Source organism: Bos taurus, chromosome 21 (genome assembly GCF_002263795.3).
Source record: "Bos taurus isolate L1 Dominette 01449 registration number 42190680 breed Hereford chromosome 21, ARS-UCD2.0, whole genome shotgun sequence".
In the NCBI taxonomy this organism is placed as follows: Eukaryota; Metazoa; Chordata; class Mammalia; order Artiodactyla; family Bovidae; genus Bos; species Bos taurus.
In genome coordinates, this window is record NC_037348.1 from 25,611,586 (window position 1) to 25,631,670 (window position 20,085).

Below are 20,085 nucleotides of genomic sequence, written 5' to 3' on the forward strand. Positions count from 1 at the left end.
CAGATTCATTTTTACATTTTCACTCAGAATGTCATTCCTCAGTTTTCTTTTGTCATCAAAAGTCTCCAATGTGTAATTTTATAATTAAGATGTAATTTACATAAGTAAAATTCACACGTTTTAGCACACAGTTCTGTGAGTTTTGACAAATGCAGAGAGACATGTAACCACCACTCCAATCGAGATGTGAAAGAGCTCCATCATCCAGGATGGAGTTTTGTCTACACCTTGCCATTTCGCCTACACCTAGCTTCACATCCAGTGTCTGGCAACCACGGATCTGTTTTTCAGAATATAATAAAAATGGAACCGTATAATAAGAGGGGCTTCCCTGGTGGCTCAGTTGGTAAAGAATCTGCCTGTAGTGAAGGAGGTTCGGGTTCAATCCCGGAGTCAGGAAGATCCCCTGGAGGAGGAAATGGCAACCCACTCCAGTATCCTTGCCTGGGAAATCCCATGGACAGAGGAGCCTGGCAGGCTACAGTCCATGGAATCACAAGAGTTGAACATGACTTAGCGACAAAATCACCATATGCTAGGTAGCCTTTCAAGTCTGGCTTCTTTCATTCAAGCACCATATATTTCAGATTCATTCATGTCATTTACTACATATATTAGTAATTTGTACCTTTTTATTGATGAGTTCACATTCACTTGTCACTTTCATGCATTGGAGAAGGACATGGCAACCCACTCCAGTGTTCTTGCATGGAGAATCCCAGGGACAGGGGAGCCTGGTGGGCTGATGTCTATGGGGTCGCACAGAGTTGGACACGACTGAAGCGACTTAGCAGCAGTAGCAGCAGCAGTATTCCATTGTAAGGATATACATGAATGTAATTTATTTACTTTGGGGCTGCCCTGGGTCATTGTTGCTGTGCACAGGCTTTCTCTAGTTGCAGTGAGCAGGGTCTATTCTGCATTGTGGTGCACCGGCTTCTCATGCAGTAACGCCTCTTGTTGCTGAGCACAGTCTCTAGGGCATGGGGGCTCACTAGTTGTGGTGTGAGGGCTTAGTTGCTCCACAGCATGTGGAATCTTCCCGTACCAGGGATCTAACCTGTATCCCCTGCATTGATAGGAGGATTCTTATCCACTATACCACCAGGGAAGTCCTACATTAATGTAATTTTAATGTTTGTAAAAAATCACTGTATATCGTAACCTGCTTTATTTATGCATTACCCTAATATTCGGATATTTAAGATGTTTTATTTTTCACTATTGTTACCATATAATGAGCATCTTTTTATGATTGTAACTATTTAAAAGAATATTCTAGGAGGGCATAGTTGATTTGCAATGTTGTGTTTCAGGTGTACAGCAAAGTGAATCAGTTGCACATATACACAGTGAACATTTTTATGCAAAATCAAAGTCATTCTTAATTTCTTTAGGTAGATTCCTTTAGTCATTCATAATTTATTTAGGTAGTTCCCCAGAAAGTTGAAAGCCTTTGCCCAGCATCTAAGTGCTAATCAGTAGGTTAAGATGAAAATCTAGATTTCCCAGTTTCCATGTCCAATGTTCCTTGGAAGGGAATTATGACGTGGTATTTATAAATATTTTTAAAGCATTTACAACATTTCTAAGTATTAAAAAGTCTTTCCTTGCATTTCTTTATGTGGTTCAGGACCAGCTTGACTTAAAACTCCACTGATGTTTCTAATCCTCTTTTCCCCTCCCTACTATTTTTCCATATTATCAGTCCCACAGAACTGACTTGAAGTTTCCAGTGTCGCCAGCTAGCCTGTAAAATTCTAAGCCATGGAGACCAACCAGGAAACGTCCCTCTTCTTGGTGAAGATCTTGGAGGAATTAGACAGCAAGCAAAATACTGTCTCCTACCAGGACCTCTGCAAATCCCTGTGCGCCCGCTTTGATCTGTCCCAGCTCGCCAAACTGCGAAGCGTGCTCTTCTATACGGCCTGTCTTGACCCCAACTTCCCAGCCACGTTATTCAAAGACAAGATGAAATGCGCTGTAAACAACCAGCAGTCCAAGAAAATCATGGTGGCCGCGGACATCGTGACCATATTCAACCTGATCCAGATGAATGGGGGTGCCGCCAAGGAGAAGCTGCCAGGAGGCCGGCAGAAGATGCGCAAGAAAGATGCCTCTTTTGACTCGTGCCGCTCAGACACGGAGATCTGCAGTGCAGCCGAGTGTGAGCCCCTCAACTGTGAGCTGAGTGACCGGCCTTTCAGCCGGGGCTACCCCACCCGCCAGTCATCCAAGTGCAGAAAGGTGGACTGCAAGGACTGCCCGCAGTTCATTCCTGCCTCTGAACCCAACTTCCTGCTGGGGGTCAGCAAAGATGTGAAAAACCGGGCAGCTTCCCTGGACAGGCTGCAGGCTCTGGCCCCATACTCCGTGGCCAGCCCTCAGCCCTGCGAGATGCAGAGAACCTACTTCCCCATGAACCTCGAGAGCGAGTCCATGTCTGATCAGGACTCCCTGCCTCTCCCCCAGGGCATCAAGCAGACCTTCATCTCCAACGACGAGCCCTTCGTGGTCCAGTCCTGTGTCCAGAAAAGGAACATCTTCAAAGAGGACTTTCACAATCTGATGGCTGTGTCCCCTGGGTTGGCCAGCCCAGCCAACAAGGCTGAGGGTGAGCACAGGAAATCCCAGGGCCGCAAGGAGTCCCACAAGACGCCCTTCCCCCATCACAGCTTTGAGATGCCCTACAGCAGCCAGTACCTGAACCCCGAGTACTCCCCGGTTCCTGACAAGAGGCGGGCAAAGCATGAGAGCTTAGATGACCTTCAGGCCTCCACATATTTTGGGCCCACTCCAGTGATGGGGCCCCAGGAGGCCCGGCGCTGTCCTGGCAAAACAGGCAAGCAGACCCCCTGGCCGGCCAAAAGCTGGAGCCTCAACACCGAAGAAGTTCCTGACTTTGAACGTTCCTTTTTCAACAGAAACCCCTCCGAGGAGAAGCTCCGTTATCCAAATTCCAATAGTCAGACACCCAACTTCCCAACCCCGGACAGATGCCCCGCTTACCTGACACCACAGGATCAACAGCCCATCCTCCCAGTCGGCTACTCAGCAAAGCCCAATGGGCTCAAATCTAAAGAGATTCCATCCCCTGTGGACCTGGAGAAGCATGAACCAGTCAAAAAGTTTAAAGACAAGAGCATCAGCTGTACCAGTGGGCAGCTGAGCTCAGACACCAGCAGTGTGGGCACCCAGACTGACCTGCACGTTCTGGAGCCCAAAAAAGGCAAGGACCTGTGCACTCCCGGGCAGGGCAAGTACAGTGACCGGCATGCAGTGAAGCATTCCGATGATGATTCGGAGGTGGTCAGTGACGACATCAGCGACATCTTCCGGTTTCTTGACGACATGAGCATCAGTGGCTCAACGGGGGTCATGCAGTCATCCTGCTACAACAGCACAGGGTCCCTATCTCAGCTTCACAAGTCGGACTGTGACAGTTCGCCAGAGCACCACCTCACCAGAATCGCCAATGGGCTCCCCAGCAGCCAAGGGGAGAAGGGCAGCCGGCCAGAAAACAGCCACCACTCAGAAGAGGAGCTGAAGACCAGCGTGTGCAAGCTGGTGCTCAGGATCGGGGAGATTGAACGGAAGCTCGAGTCACTATCGGGTGTGCGTGAGGAGATCTCCCAGGTCCTGGGCAAGCTCAATAAACTAGACCAGAAGATGCAGCAGCCCGAGAAGGTAAGCGTGCAGATAGACCTCAATTCTCTGACCAGTGAGGCTCCATCTGATGAGAGCGCCTCGCCCCGGATGTTCCGTGCCCACAAGGGTGCCCATGGGCCCAAGCTGGAGAATACGGCTGACTGGTGCTGCTCAGATGCCAGTGGGAGCAACAGCGAAAGCCTTCGTGTCCAGGCCTTAAAAAAAAGCCTCTTCACCAGGCCGTCTTCCAGGTCCCTGACAGAGGAGAACAGTGCCACAGAATCCAAGATTGCCAGCATCTCCAACTCACCCAGGGACTGGCGCACCATCACTTACTCCAACCGCATGGGCATCAGTGAGGAGGAGATCAAAGAGCGAGGTCCTGGAGACAGTAAAGACTGGCATCGGAAGTCTAAAGAGGTAATGCCCACTTAAGGTCACATAACTGGGTGCCAGCTTTGTTGTTTTTCTCAGTGTTTAGTTGCTCAGTCATGTCTGATTCTATTTGGCTCCATGGACTGTAGCCTGCCAGGCTCTTCTGTCTATAGGATTCTCCAGACAAGAATACTGGAGGGGGTTGCCATTCCTTTCTCCAGGGAATCTACCCAGCCCAGGGATCGAACCTGGGTCTCCGGCATTGCAGGTAGATTCTTTACCTCTATGCCACCAGGGAAGCCCCGACACTGGAAAAGATTGAAGACAAAAAGATAACGGGGTGGCAGAGGATGAGATGGCTGGCTAGCCCCCAGAATTAAGGCCTCTTAATTCAAAAGCCTCTGAAAGCTTCCCAGGGGCTTCTTGCTGGTCTCTGATTTCCCTCCTTTAGTCATCTTTGTGCAGAGTAGATACCAGCTTTTATTTTTAAACTATCTTAGGTATACATATGAACTGCCAGATTAGAACACAAGCAGCTCCTTGGTAGGAGCAGTGGGGGCAAGTGTGGGCAGTGGGTAACTTTCCAGGTCAGAAAAGCTTGCTTGCATTATGTACTCAGTTGTGTCCAACTCTTTGCAACCCTCTGGACTGTAGCCCACCAGGCTCCTCTGTCATGGGATTCTCCAGGCAAGAATATTGGACTGGGTACCTATTCCCTTCTCCAGGGAATCTTCCCAACCCAGGGATTGAACCCATATTTCTTACATCTCCTGCACTGGCAGGCAGGTTCTTTGCCACTGGCACCACCTGAGAAACCCCATAGTGTTTGTATCCATCCCTTTTATAAAGCTTGGAGCGCCTTCTCCTTAGTGGTGTGACTTAGTGATCAGGATAGTCCTCTGCCCTTGAGGAACTCACAGTCCAGTGGAGGAGACAGTCAGACAGACAGACAGGCCATTATAGTTCAGTGGGACAGTGCTGGCTGTGAGCTCCGTACACAGTCTGAAGGGGTCTCATAGGTAGGCACTGACCTGGTCTTGGTGGGTCAGGGAGTGCTTCCTGGAGGAAGTGACATGTGTGTGGAGATCTGAGGGCCTGAAGTTAGAAGGTATCAGAAGGCCTGGGTTATAACAGGGTTCATGGAGAGCAGAGCCCCGGGTTCATAACTAGGGACTGAGAGCATCAGTGATGCCAGCGGTGTCAGGCAGGTTCCTGCCTCCACACTGTGATCCAGACCGTTCCCTGTCTTGGAGGCTGAGCAGATGTTCCTGAAAACCAGTGGAGGCTCTCACCATGTCCTTTCCGACTTGGCTTCCTCCATCCAAAGAAGCAGTGTGTCATCCATGGTTTCGGCCAGTTCCTTGGGGAAAATACCCGTATCTTTTACTCCTCAGGACCAGGTAGAAATTGGTAATAGAAAGAGGGGGCAGGGACTTCCCTGGTGGTCCACTGGTTAAGATTGCGCTTCCAATGCAAGTGGCATGGGTTCGATCCCTGGTTGGGGAGCTAAGATTTTGTCATACCACATAGTGTGGCAGAAATAAAGAAGGAAGGGAAGAAAGAGGGGGCGGCACTGTGCAGTGGTTAAGCAAGGCTTTTCTGAAGCCAGATGCTAAATTTAAATTCCGGCTCCCTGCCATTAGCAGCTGTGCTCCCTGGGGTAAATTACTGAGTCTTTCTGGTCTCCTTTTGCTTACCAGAATAATGTGTGTTAATAGTAGTAGTCATGGCATGAAGATTAGATAAAATCGTCTCTCTCTGGCACAGAAATGTTGGGTCGTATGAGTAGTATTAATGTCGTAAGCTTTTCCTAGTAAATGTCCCCCGGTACAGGCAATCTTATTTGCTCATGAATAACTGCATGTTGCTACCTGAGCAGCACCTAGTGATGAAAAGCTGGGGTCTGCCCAGTGTGACATCTGACCACATCTGTGTGGCCTCCCGGACTTCTCTGTGCCCCTCTGCAGGCAGACAGGCAGTACGACATCCCCCCTCAGCACCGCCTGCCCAAGCAGCCCAAGGACGGCTTCCTGGTGGAGCAGGTGTTCAGCCCTCACCCCTACCCCGCCTCTCTCAAGGCCCACATGAAGAGCAACCCTCTGTACACGGACATGCGGCTCACGGAGCTGGCAGAGGTGAAGCGGGGCCAGCCTTCCTGGACCATCGAGGAGTATGCACGCAATTCGGGTGACAAGGGCAAGCTGACAGCCCTGGACCTGCAGGTGAGCCTCTCTGCCCAGGGTGGGGTGAGGTAGGGGAAGCCTGGCCACACCCCGGTGGATGCAGAAATGGATGAAGGATGCCCTAGCCACTCACTCCCTCCCCTTCAGCCCCCTTGGTCCCCACCATGGAACACCGAACATGAATACATCATAAGGCAGAGATGTGTAACCAGGGGATTGCTATGTTGCTTATTGGCTTGTAAACATTTAGCAACAGGAATGCTTCATTGGTGGACTGACCTTGGGCATCAATTTGCTAACGTTGCATTTAAGACTCCGTACCAAGTGCAGATTCTCATGCTTGCTCCTAAGACCTGATCCCAACTGGTTAATGGAACACAAGCCTGATTTCTCCTTCCACATGTAGCCCGTGGGATAAGCATGTTTGTGGGAGCCAAGCTATGGATTATGTTTCCGTATGGAGCAGCCCCAGGTAAGCGCCACCCCTGGAAACTCTGTGAATGCAGTTGTGGCTAGAGGGTGTGTTTGCTGTTCCACCACAGGCAGGGCTGGGTTTCGGTCACGCTTGCATCTTGGTGGTTCCATCCACGCTGCGTCTATCTGTGTGTCTGCATCATCTTGGGAGCAGGGAAGCACCTTGCCTTCACCTGCTGGTTAGATCTGTGGGCAGCGAGGTTCATTGTCTTATTGCTGCCAGTCACGTATGTCCAGGTCCCTGAATGTCCCCACCACTTAAAGGGCAGCTGGGGAGATGCTGGTGGAGGCTGGTATGGCAAGGTATCCCTTGACATTGCCTTGCTCTGAAGCCAAGAGTCTGCAGGAGGGCCAGTACGGTGGTGAGAAAAGGAATGTGTTTTCCCACAGTGGAGGTTCTCATCCACTTTGCTGTGCAGCCTGGAACATTCACCTGTTTGAGCTGTGGTCCCCTCACCTGTTAACTCTCCATGATAACTTCTAATTTGTGGTGGTGGTGTGAGACATGAGAAGAATGTATTTCAAGTACCTGGCATTAATCAGGGACTGAAAAGGTATTTAGGCTGATGAAAGGATGCTGAAATCAATCAACTCCGTATGGTGTTTTTTTTTAATTATTTATAATATATATAATTATTTATAAATGTATTTTTGGCTGTGCTGGGTCCTTGCTGCACAGGCTTTTCTTCAGTTGTGGTGAGCGGGGGTTACTCTCTAGCTGTGGTGTACAGGCTTCTCATCGTGGTGGCTTTTCTTGTTGTGGAACCTTAAGTCAAGGGTTTGCAGGTTTCAGTAGTTGAGATGGGTGGGCTTTAGAGCACAGGCTCAATAGTTGTGGCACACAGGCTCAGTTGCTCCGCACACATGGGATCTTCCCGAACCAGGGATTGAACCCACTTCTCCTGCATTAGCAGGTGGATTCTTTGCCATTGAGACACGAGGGAAGCCCCTGTGTGGTGCTTTTTTTACCACAGTCTCTCAGTGGCCTGCAGGCAGGAGTGATGATGTTCATCTCAAGCAGGTAAATGAGGAAATCAAGGCCCGAGAAACTCAAGAACTTGCTGCAGGTCCGACAAGTCTGAATTCCTGTCGGACTCTCCAGCAGTAATACTTCTGTTCTTTCATCTTATGTTGCCTCGTCACCATTTCATTTTTCTGGTGATGAGAGTATAGTGGGGCTTCGTGTCACTAAAGTGACCGCAATGACATTGGTTTATGTTGGTGCCTAACTGACAGCAGTTATGGGGAGGAGCATCTCCGGCCAAATCCTGAGAGTCAGGCGGGTGGTGCTATCAGGATGACCCTGGAGATATCGTGGCCCCTGTCCCCTCCCGCACCTTATGTCCGCGTGCCTGCTGCTTATCATTTGACCCTTCAGGCCACGTCCTCTCCTGTCACCATCCTGCTGGCAAGCAGGCTATATAGGATTCTTTTCTCCTGGAGGTGGTCCTAACACTTTGCTGTGGGTACCACACTGTGCTCTGTGAGTATTAGGATGCCACGAATCAGGGAAGACTTGGAGGTATGAATGGCTCACCTGGAGGAATAATCAGTGTCTCACCAGTATCATGGGATGACCTTGACATGGTCAGATTAACTGAATGAATCATAGATTGAGAAACATCTTTTTAACGTCTGGAAGGCTGAGTCTGAGAGAATTGCTCTTACAGATATATGTGATTTTGAAGTGGCAATATTTATAAGCACTAACGGTGAAATTATAAAAAGTTGAAGATCTTTAGAGAGCTTCAGGTGACATCACTTAAAAAAGCAGAGGATAATATATCTAATCTCACAAAATGTAAGACAGCAAGGAGTTTCATAGCCTTTCGAGGGTGTTTGCAGCAAAGTAGAATAGGTATCAGAAACTTGGTAAAGGCAGAAAGGCACCACCCTCCTTGTTTCCATCACTTTGCAGAGATCCAGGTACTGTCTTAGGGCAGCCTCAGCATCTGGACCATCTTCTTGCTGTCTCTTGGCTTCGAGATATAAATTCACCAGCAATGGCGCCTTGAGGATACGTCAAAGATACCATTTCCATTTCCAGTGTTCAGCAGGTGCAATTGTCAATCAAAGATGCTCCCTGAGTCCTGGGAAACCTTGGCATCACCTCTCTGCTACTGGGTGTCATGAGAGCTTACAGTTATTGAAAAAACTAATTACAAATAGTTTATTTCACTGACTGAATCGCAGTGCATAAAGCATATCTATTCAGGAAAGGGCTTCCCGGTTGGCTCAATGATAAAGAATCTGCCTGCCAATGCAGGAGACATGGGTTCTATCCCTGGGTTGGGAAGATCCTGTGAAAGAGGAAATGGCAACCTACTCCAGTATTCTTGCCTGGGAAATCCCATGGATGGAGGAGCCTGGCAGGCTACAGTCCATGGGGTCACAAAAGAATGGGACATGCCTTAGTGACTAAACAACTGAATAGACTAGAACAAAGGTTGGCAAACTCTCCTCTAAAGGGCCAGAGAGTAACTACCTTAAGACCCAGAAGTCCTTACAATCTCTGTCATCACAACTGCTCAGTTCAGTTCAGTCTCTCAGTCGTGTCCGACTCTTTGCGACCCAATGGACTGCAGCACCCTAGGCTTCAACTGCTCAGCTCTGCCCATGATAGTCTTGAGCAGCCATGGACAATTTGTGTTAAATAAATGACTGGACATGGTTGTGTTTTGATAAAACATTCTCTTTTGATGCTGCGATTTGAATTTCCTATGATTTTCACGTATCCCTGACTGTTGTTTTTCTTTTCTTTTTTTTTCAGTGATTAAAAAATGTGAGGACCATTCTTAACTTGTACGCTGTACAGAGGCAGGTGTTGGGCTGAATTTAGCTCCTGGGCTGGTGTCTGCTGGCCCCAGTACTAGAAGGCCATTAGCAGCAGGAGAGCAATAGAGATGCCAGAGGGGTCCACGGCGTATGGACTGTCAGCATCCCATCAGGAAGCAGCTGGTGGACTCATGGAAGGATGGGAATGGGAGGAGGGGGCTGTTGGCATCAGTGTAGGTGGGGTTTAAAGCCCAGCAAGCACCCAGGGACCAGCATCGGTGAGAGGCTGATGCTGCCCTTGGATCTGAAGGCCCAGAGATGGGAGCTATTTATGAAACCCACCAGGACCCACAGCTGTGAAAGCAGGTGCCAGATAGAAATGTAGTCCATCAGAGACGGAGCCTGAGGACTGGTGCTCCACCAACTGAACCCACCAGTGTGTATGTTAGTCACTCAGTCATGTTGGACTCTTTGTGGCCCCCATGGACTGTAGCCTGCCAGGCTCCTGTGTCCATGGGATTCTCCAGGCAAGAATACTGGAGTGGTTAGCCATTTCCTTCTCTGGGGATCTTCCTGGCCTAGGGATCGAACCCACATCTCCTGCATTGCAGGCAGATTCTTTACCATCTGAGCCACCAGGGGACCCACCAGGGATGCGTCCATATGGACCAAGACCTGGGGGGACCACAGAAAGGTGGAGAAGAACAGAGAACTGCTCTGGAAGGACAGCTGGAGAATGACTAACGTGGATGAGAAAATCATCAATATTCCAATAACCTAGAACCACTGAGGGTTTTTTTTTTTTTTTTTTTAAGTTTTGGAAGTATTTGTTTTGTAATCCTCTGTGTGTGTGTGTACATAATTTGTAACACACCCATCTTTATCAACATTGACCAATCTGAGAACATCTTCAAAATGGATATTTTGCTTGTGTTTCAGAGATTTAGGAGACCTCAACTTGGAATTGCAATGTGTTGCCGCTTTTATGTGCCACTCACATTATTAAATGCTTGCTGTAAAATGAGAACACTGCTTCTCTTTATGGAAATAGATTATAGCCATCCATGGAGAACAGGATTCATGGGCAACACAGGTTAAATACGATATTTCTCTCACAGACAATCGTTAATCTCAGGAGGCCAGGAGACAAAATGTCAGGGAGGGGCCTCCCACTGGGGATGCTGCACCTGGCCTGGGGGTGGTCTGCCGACAGTCTGTAGACCTGGCCTTTGAGCAGTGGCCTGACCTGCTCAGACAGATGTTTGAGATGGAAATATTTTATGTTTTGTTTGAGCTGCTTCTGTGGGACATGCCTTTGATTTTTCAGTAGAGGCTTTTTCTGAAGAACTGGGAAGTGAATCAGAGTAATAGAACAGCCTTGCTTCAAACAGCTCTGTTCTTAGGGACTGTAAGTGGAGAATATCTGTCAGTGACCCTCCCTGCTTCCCCGACAGTGAGGCCAGCCCGTTCTTGGCTGTGCGCCCTTGAAGTGTAGACTCTTGCTTATCTCGGCCCTGTTTTGCTTGTCCCCAGAAAACCTCTGGGTTTTCCTGTGTTGAGACCATCATGACCTTTGTAGTAAGAGGGGGAAGGTGCAATCTGGGGTGTGCAGGACACTGAGTCCTTGGTGGTCCATCTCAGGAGGAGCTGGTGGGCAGCTTGGACACCACTGCCAACTGCAGACAGCTTCAAGGTGCTTCAAGCACCAGCTGAGATGCTTCAAGGGTGATGAACCTGTTTACAAATATTCACCATCTTTCTAACATCTTCTCTTCACTTTTAGACTCAAGAATCTTTAAATCCAAACAACTTAGAGTACTGGATGGAAGACATTTATACTCCGGGCTACGACTCGTTGCTAAAACGGAAAGAAGCTGAATTCAGACGAGCCAAGGTCTGCAAGATAGCGGCTCTGATTGCTGCGGCTGCATGCACAGTCATTCTGGTGATCGTTGTGCCCATCTGCACGATGAAATCATGAGCTGCTGGAGGCGATGTTGCCAATGGCTCGTGACCTCTGACATCTTTCTCTGTAGTCTAAAATCACGTGGCAGGTCAGGCACCACTTGTTAAAACAGGAATCATGGAGGCTTTTCTGCAAATGCTGATGATGGTCTTCGGAAAATATTCATTCTAGAAAGATGTCTACCTACCTATTAGCTTTGACTTAATGACACAGATGAATTTTAAGAAGTGCAATATCTTTTCCTACCGAAAGAATGTAATGGATGACCAGTAGATACAAACTGAATTCCAGGAAAAAAAAAAAAAAAAAGGAAGAGGAAGATTAATTGGTTGGATTCTTTCCATTTCATGGTGGAGAATATGCTATAGAGGAGATGGTTAATACATACTTCTTTAAAGGAAAGCTAAGAGAGAGCAATATGAGAAAGAAAAGCCTGGGTTCTCTCTTCCTTAATGTTCCTAGACCATAGCAGGTGAAGTAACAGGGTATGTTTCCATAGGGGGTTACTGTTTACTTCTCTGCTGACTGTAATCAAGGGCTACTGACTTTTCATACTTGCCCTTCTGTCATCATGATGCTCTTTGTTGGAGATCTTCATGGAAACATTCCGGACCTTCTTCCTGGTGCCCAGGGTAGGAAGGTACTGGACTGCCAAGTCAGCCATGGCATAAAGTGACCTCTCTGCTTAATAGGCCAAGGTCTTCAGGCTAGGAGACCTTCCAGTGGCCACCCCAAGCCATGGGAGGGCTGCTCACTAATGATGTATGCTCAACATCTGAAAGTCAAGGTATCCCAAAGGACCTCCCATCCTTGCCTTGGTGTGTGGGTCATCTCCTCCATCTTCTATCTCCTGGTAGTACGGATACTCCACCTTTTACCATGAGTTGATTTTGGAACTTGTCCTTGTGCCTTGAAGAGTAGAGACAATGGCAGAACTTTGACCTTCCAACTATAAACCGTGGTTGCTGTGCACCAATAATACCAGCCATTTCCAATGGCTTTAAAAAGATTTTGAAAGCTTGTCGATAATATGATAAAGGCTCTGAGGTGTTCTCAACTACTCCAGCATCTACTCCATAGTTTCAAATATTTGTCAGCAGTGCAAAAAAATAATTATCTATTTAACCGTTTATCTATCTATATGTCTATCTAAATACCTGATTTTGGTTTATTGTCTTCTCTGTTAATTAACTTGAGAGCAAGATTTCTCCCGTGTAAGGAAGCCATTGTCATTCATGAGAATTTGATCTCAGTTTCCACCTGTTGAATGGTGCTTTGACATGAATGGACAGAAAGAATCCTGTTCAGTGTCAGATCCTAATGTCTTGTTATAGGATAAAGAAAAACAATGGACAAAAACTAGCTACCTTAGTTCTTCCGAAAACAAAGTGGAATATAAATAAACGGTAGTAAGAATCCTGTCACTCCAGTGAAAGAAAAGTGAAATTGTTAATCACTCAGCTACATCCAACTCTGGGATCCCATAGACTCTAGCCCGCCAAGCTCCTCTGTCCATGGAATTCTCCAGGCAAGAATACTGGAGTGGGTGGCCATTCCTTCTCCAGGGGATCTTCCTGACCCAGGGATTGAACCCAGGTCTCCAGCATTGCAGGCAGATTCTTTACTGTCTGAGCCTCCAGGGAAGCCTGATGATAGAATAAATTCCTAAAAGGGAGTTTTGGGAAGCATCTCAGATTTTAAAGCAATAGAAATTCAGCATCCATCCTAAAATCTTCCAAATACTGCTTAGCTTGCTGTGTCTAATTCTCTTGTTCCCCCAAAGGGGAGTCAGAACATTTTGTGTTGTTAATAAATATAGGATGGATGCTCTCATCTGTAGTAAACCTTCGTTTTTAGAGGTCTTCATGTTCTCTATTTATAGTCTCATGTTTATGTATAGATTTTCAGCTAGGTGACTGAAATTTAAGCCTTAGTATGGAAACCTGAGGATTTATAATTGAAAATGAAAAATATATTAATATATATTACTGTCTATTGTCAGAATTTAGTCTTTTGGTGCTCTGTTTTGGGTTGGGCACATTAAATAAGGTTGTTTCTTTCAGCCCAAAGGGGATTCTAGATTAATACCCTCTGGAGTTGTGGGTTCCCAAGTCTCCTCCCAATCTATACCACTCAAGAAAACACCCTAGCCCTGACGCTCTCCCCTTTATCACAGGTTAAGCCATGAGAACAGCAGAGGTAGGTAGGTTGCCAACCTCTTGCCCTGTGATTTGCAGAGAAGTGGAGATGCAGTCACCCAGGCTAAGAAAAATTTGTCAAATCCCATTCGGACTCCTCCGTTTGCCAGGTAGGATCACGCCGGATCGACCAAACCACTATGGCCACTGCCCTTGGGTGAGTTTCTTCTTAAAGGGCCCTCTTTGGGCCACGTGCCTAGCTCCCTGGGGAGGGCGTGAGTATAAGCACCCTCCCAATGCATAGAAGTGAAGAATTTTCTCCTACACTTTTCATATCTGGGAAGGTAGTCAAAGAAATTTAGTCTTGCTCTAAGTCCAGCATAGCTTTAAAATTCAGCTCCACTCATTGCTGCATCATGGAAACATCCAGACCTGGTCACCCCCCTGGGAGACCACACAACCATGACCCCCAGGCAAGGGGGTTTCCTCTGGAAAGCGATTGTCCTTAGCTTGGTAGCTCTGAGTCTGGTGTCAAGTTATGCACTTTTGCCATGGCGTGAAGCCTGATGGATGCTTGGAGTCTTGGGGTCTAGAGAATGTGAAGTTCATAGTTGGCTTCTTTCTCTCCATTGATCCCAAGCTTGTTACACTTTCTTTCTCTGGACCTCTAGACTCACTCCAGCTCCTCCATCCCTCTGTTTGCAGAAAGGGTCAAGACCAGAGTCTGGATGGGAATGAAGCATCTACCTATTCCTCTAAAATTTGCCTCTCATCTCCTGCTGCTATGAGCTCCCTGTGGGCGACCTAGGGTCAGGCCTGACTTCTGTAGTAGGCAACAGCCTCTACCACCATATCTGGCATATTCTGATGAAGTACCATTTCTTGTGCCTAAACTGAATATCATTATATTATCAAAATTCACTTCAGTTCTCTTGCATTTTAAAGAAATGAACCATCGGACATTATCAAGGGATTATTTTAAAATTAGATCTCTTTATCCAAATAAAGTCATAATCATCACATCCTCATTTTCAGTCTGAATTTGCTCTGAACATAGCCTTGCAGAGAAGCAAAGAGTATTTCCCAGCTCACAGTTTTCAGATATTTTACGCCAGTACCTTCTTTAAATGGAAAATATAGTAAAGCAAATCATACTTGTATCACCCATTACTAGCTGATCATAAATTGTTAGTATTTTAGGGCATGCAGCTATGTGGTTTGTATCTGCAAGGCTGGCTTAATAGATGTGCTGAAAGTCACTGTTTGGAACCTGCATAAGCTCTGATACCCTTATTGTAATCAAGGCAGTGCTGTCTTTGTTTATAGTTTATCAGTTTAAGAGCACGGCACCTCCTTTTTCTTAAAAAAAGCTCTGCCGAGAATACACAATTCTGTTAAGTCGTATAAAAATGTGTGAACGTTGAAATCCAACCTGTTTCATATTATAACCAGCCTGCAAGAAGATTGTGCTCAATTGTGTGAATACCAAATCAGAGTATACTGTATATTGTACATTGGAAATTTGTATTTAAAGGCAACAATGTTAATAATAGTTGGTATAACAGGGGAAAAGGGTATTCGATATTTATTAATAAGGAGAAATGCAACAAACTTCCTTATTTATGCCTTATGAATAAAGGGGTATGAAATATTAGGTGAAGTTTTATGTGCACGACTCTGAACTTTAGAGTCTAAAGGAGTGGGGATCCTCGAAGGCAGGGACTGTCTTTTCTATGTTTGTTCTAAGCTCTCAGTGCACTCTTGGTGCTTGATCAATGTTATATAATACCAATAACTAAGCACATTTTTAGATCTTTTTTCAAATGGCTTGTGTAAAATTTGGTTAACGTATAATGGTTGGTTTGAAGCTATCATGTAAAATCTGCCTCTCCAAATATAATCGAGAATAAACTGGAAATGATGAAGTAGCATGCTGTGGGGTTTTGTTATATGCATGAATTATAAGCAGTTAATTTCATGCACAAATCATACGTGACTGGCTGGATGCTTTTTCACAAATGGAACACATTCATGTAATTAGCATCCTGATTAAAAAAAAAAAAAACAGGACATACAAGCACCCCAGAAACCTCCCTCAAGCCCCCTTCCAGTAAAAATCTCACAAAGAAGAATGACTATCCTGACTTTTTAAAATTAATTTTTATTGGCAATATAGTTGCTTTACAACGTTGTGTTAGTTTCTGCTGTACAGCAGTGACTTAGCTATCCATGTGTGCATGCATGCTAAGTCGATTCAGTCGTGTCAGACTCCTTGTGACATGAAGAATACAGTGGGTTGCATGCCATCCTCCCAGGGCATCTTCACAACCCAGGGATTGAACCCGTGTCTCTTATATATCCTGCATTGGCAGGCGGTTCTTTACCACTAGTGCCACCTGGGAAGCCCGTATGTATGCATGTATCCCCTCTTATTTGCGTTTCCTTCCCATTTAGGTCATCACGGAGCATTGAGTAGAGTTCCCTGTGCTGAACAGTAGATTCTCATTGGTTATCTATTTTATACATAATGTCAGTAGTGTATGTGTGTCAATCCCAGTCTCCTAATTCCTCCCACTACCCCTGTTCCCCTTAATACTCATATATTTGTTCTCTATGTCTGTGTCTCTATTTCTGCTTTGCAAATAAGGTCATCTATACTATTTACCAGGTAGCTTAGTGGTAAAGAGTATGCCTGCCAGTGCAAGAGATATGGGTTCAATCCCTGAGTGGGGAGATCCTCAGAGGTGGAAATGGCCATCCACTCCAGTATTCTTGCCTGGGAAATCCGATGGACAGAGAAACCAGGTAGGCTACAGTCCATGGGGTTGCAGAGAGTTGGATATGACTGAGCACTCATGTGCACGTACACACACACACACACACACACACACACACTCTTTTTCCAGGGCATATATTAGTTTGTCCTGTTTTCAAGCTTTGTGTGAATGCATTCATACAGTATGTACTCTTGTGTCACTCAACATAATATTGTAAAAAAATATCCACGCTGTGGTGTGTGTTTGCAGTTTTCTCCTCCTCATTGCACTAACTGATTGCAAACATAGCACAACTTAGTTATTCATTCTGGACTTCCCAGGTGGCGCTAGTAATAAAGAACACACTTGTCAATGCAGAACACGTAAGAGATGCAGGTTCAGTCCCTGGGGTCGAGAAGATCCACTAGAGGTAGGCATGGAAACCCACTGCAGTATTCTTGTCTGGAGAATCCCATAGATGGAGAAGCTTTGCAGGCTATAGTCCCTTGAGTCACAAAGAGCTGGACACAACTGAAGCGACTTAGTTCTCATAATGTTCATTTATTCATGCTACTGTTGATGGACATTTGCGTAGCTTCCAGTTTGTGGCTATGAATATGCTTGTATGTGTCTTTTGGTGAGTGCTCTTGTTCAGTCGCCAAGTCATGTCCAACTCTTTAAGACCCCATGGACTGCAGCACTCCAGGCTTCCCTGTCCATCACCAATTCCCAGTTTACTCAAACACATGTCCATTGAGTCAGTGATGCCATTCAACCAACTCATCCTCTGTCACCCTCTTCTCCTGCCTTCAATCTTTCCCAGCATCAGGGTCTTTTCAAATGAATCAGTTCTTCACATCAGGTGGCCAAAGTATTGGAGTTTCAGCTTCAGCATCAGTCCTTCCAATGAATATTCAGGACTGATTTCCTTTAGGATGGACTGGTTGGATCTTCTTTCAGTCCAAAGGACTCTCAAGAATCTTCTCCAACACCACAGTTCAAAAGCATCAATTCTTCATCACTCAGTTTTCTTTGTAGTCCAACTTGCACATCCATGCATGACTACTGGAAAAACCATAGCCTTGACTGGACAGACCTTTGTTGACAAAGTAATGTCTCTGCTTTTTAATATGCTATCTAGGTTGGTCATAACTTTTCTTCCAAGGAGTAAGCGTCTTTTAATTTCATAGTGGCCATCACCATCTTCAGTGATTTTGGAGCCCAATAAAATAAAGTCAGCCACTGTTTCCACTGTTTCCCCATCTATTTCCCATGAAGTGATGGGACTGGCTGCCATGATCTTAGTTTTCTGAATGTTGAGCTTTAAGCCAACTTTTTCACTCTCCTCTTTCACTTTCATCAAGAGGCTCTTTAGTTCTTCACTTTCTGCCATAAGGGTAGTGTCATCTGCATATCTGAGGTTATTGATATTTCTCCTGGCAATCTTGATTCCAGCTTGCACTTCATCCAGCCCAGCATTTCTCATGATGTACTCTGCATATAAGTTAAATAAGCAGGGTGACAATATACAGCCTTGATGTACTCCTTTCCCGATTTGGAACCAGTCTGTTGTTCCATGTCTGTTTCTAACTGTTGCTTCCTGATCTGCATACAGATTTCTCAAGAGGCAGGTCAGGTGGTCTGGTATACCAAGGAGTAAAATTGCTGAATCATGAGATGTTCTTATGCTCTGCCAAACACTGCCAGACACCGCCAAAAAGTTTTCCAACACAGTTCTACCAACCTACAGCCCCACCAGCAGTATATGTATAGGAGTTCCAGTTACTTTCTATCCTACTGAAAATGGATATTTTCTGTCTCTCATTTGAGCCGTTCTGTTCTGTGTGTAGTGGTATCACACTGTGTATTTAGTTTGTGTTTTTATGGTCACTAATAAGACTTGCTATCTTTTTGTGTGTTTATTGACCATTTGGATCTCATATTTTGGAGTGCCTGTCCATATTTTTGCCAGTTTTTGCTCTACTTCTGTCTTTTTTCTTACCAATTTGTAGACATTCTCTGCAAATTCTGGAAATGAGTCATTTGTCATATATACATCACAAATATGATTTTCCATTCTGTGAGCTGCATTTTCTACTCTCTTAATGGTGTCTTTTTGATCAATAGAAGTTCTTTATTTTAATATAGAAATGTATCATTTTCTTCTGTTATGATTGGCAATTTGAGTTCTGTTTGAGAAATCTTTACAGACTCCAATGTCATGAACATGATGTATGCTTTCTTTAAGAAACTTTATTGTTTTATATTTCATGGTCATATCTGTACTCCTTTAAAAATTTTTTTTATTTTATATTGGAGTATAGTTGTTTAACAATAATTTGATAGTTTCAGGTGTAGAGCAAAGTGATTCAGTTATACATATACATCTATCTATTGTTTTTCAAATTCTTTTCCCATTTAGGTTGTTACAGAATATTGAGCAGAATTCCCTGTGCTATGCAATAGGTGTTTGTTGGTTATTTAATATAGCAGTGTGTACATGTTCATCCCAAACTCCCTAACTATCCCTTCCTTGTGATAACCATGAGTTTGTTCCCTAAGCCTATGAGTCTGTTTCTGTTTTGTAAAATAAGTTCATTGCAATATCATACAATATTTCTCCTTCTCTGTCTCACTTAATTCACTCAGTATGACAATCTCTAGGTCCATCCATAGTGCTGCAAATGGTATTATTAATAATGTATTCCCTTTGGAATTGATATTCATACCTGACGTGAGGTCAAGAGTTAAGTTTTTTCCTCCCCATTTGTATATCTATTGATTGATGCCACTTATTAGAAAGATCGTCTTTCCCCTTTGACATTAGTCCATTTGAAAGCACATATGGTTTTCTAGACCTTCTATTCTGCTTCATTCATCTAGTCATCTGTTCTTGTGTAACAACATCAACATCATTTTTTTCATCCTGGAGACATTAGGCATTCCTGGCCATGAAGTAAATGAATAATAGCTTACTTTGGCAGAAGTCTGAGCTTGCCAAATCATATAATATCATTGAGAATGGTGAAGAGATAATTCACCTAGCTTCTTTCATCTCCTTCAGCCACTCACAGATGTCACTGAGTTCCCTGCTAGAGTCATTAAAGAAAACTGATTAAACCTGGGTCACAGCACTTTGGAAAAAGCAATTAATATCTTGACACCTAAACACCGAAAGAAGTCTCTGATGAAATCTTGGAGAATATTAGAGTAATTATACCATGCTGGGTATAAGTGCTTTTTTAGTTTTACAATAAAATATGAATTAAGATCCACAAATCCAAAGTTTGCATATAGACAGACTGGACCTGGATTGAATTTTGCTAAGTGTTCTAAAAAAGTGAATTAAGAAAATAATAGAAGTAATCTTGTAGGGGGAAATGTTTACCCTCCCTAAGAGGACAAATCAATTGTAATATGCTGTTGTAAGTCTTTTTAATCTGACATTCATTTAGAGTCCTCCCCGGCAAGTACTAGCAAAAGTCAATACTTAGTTAACTTACTTTACACTATCAAATGTATCTTTTTAAGAAGCAGGCACTGCTCTTTTTTTGTCTTTTGAAAATGTTTAAAATTAATTAATTTATTTTAATTGGAGGCTAATTAAAATATTATGTGGCTTTTGCCATACATCAACATGAATCAGCCACAGGTGCACATGTGTGCCCCCATCCTGAACCCCCCTTGTACCTCCCTCTCTACTCCATCCCTTTGGGTTGTCCCAGAGCACCAGCTTTGAGTGCCCTGTAAAAAGCAGACACTACTTTTGG

The 20,085-nt window shown here is 45.0% G+C and overlaps 1 protein-coding gene across 1 annotated transcript in view; it reads left to right on the forward strand.

The window, feature by feature from the left end:
- The window catches only part of MINAR1 (membrane integral NOTCH2 associated receptor 1), a 37,240-nt gene extending 21,753 nt beyond the window's left edge, over positions 1–15,487 (forward strand). The window contains exons 2-4 of the mRNA XM_015459232.3: positions 1,709–4,068; positions 5,991–6,245; positions 11,239–15,487. Coding sequence (XP_015314718.1) covers positions 1,768–4,068; positions 5,991–6,245; positions 11,239–11,436 — 2,754 coding nt within the window. The 5' untranslated portion in view covers positions 1,709–1,767 and the 3' untranslated portion in view covers positions 11,437–15,487. The remainder of the gene's footprint in view (positions 1–1,708; positions 4,069–5,990; positions 6,246–11,238) is intronic.
- The last annotated feature ends 4,598 nt before the right edge of the window (positions 15,488–20,085 follow it).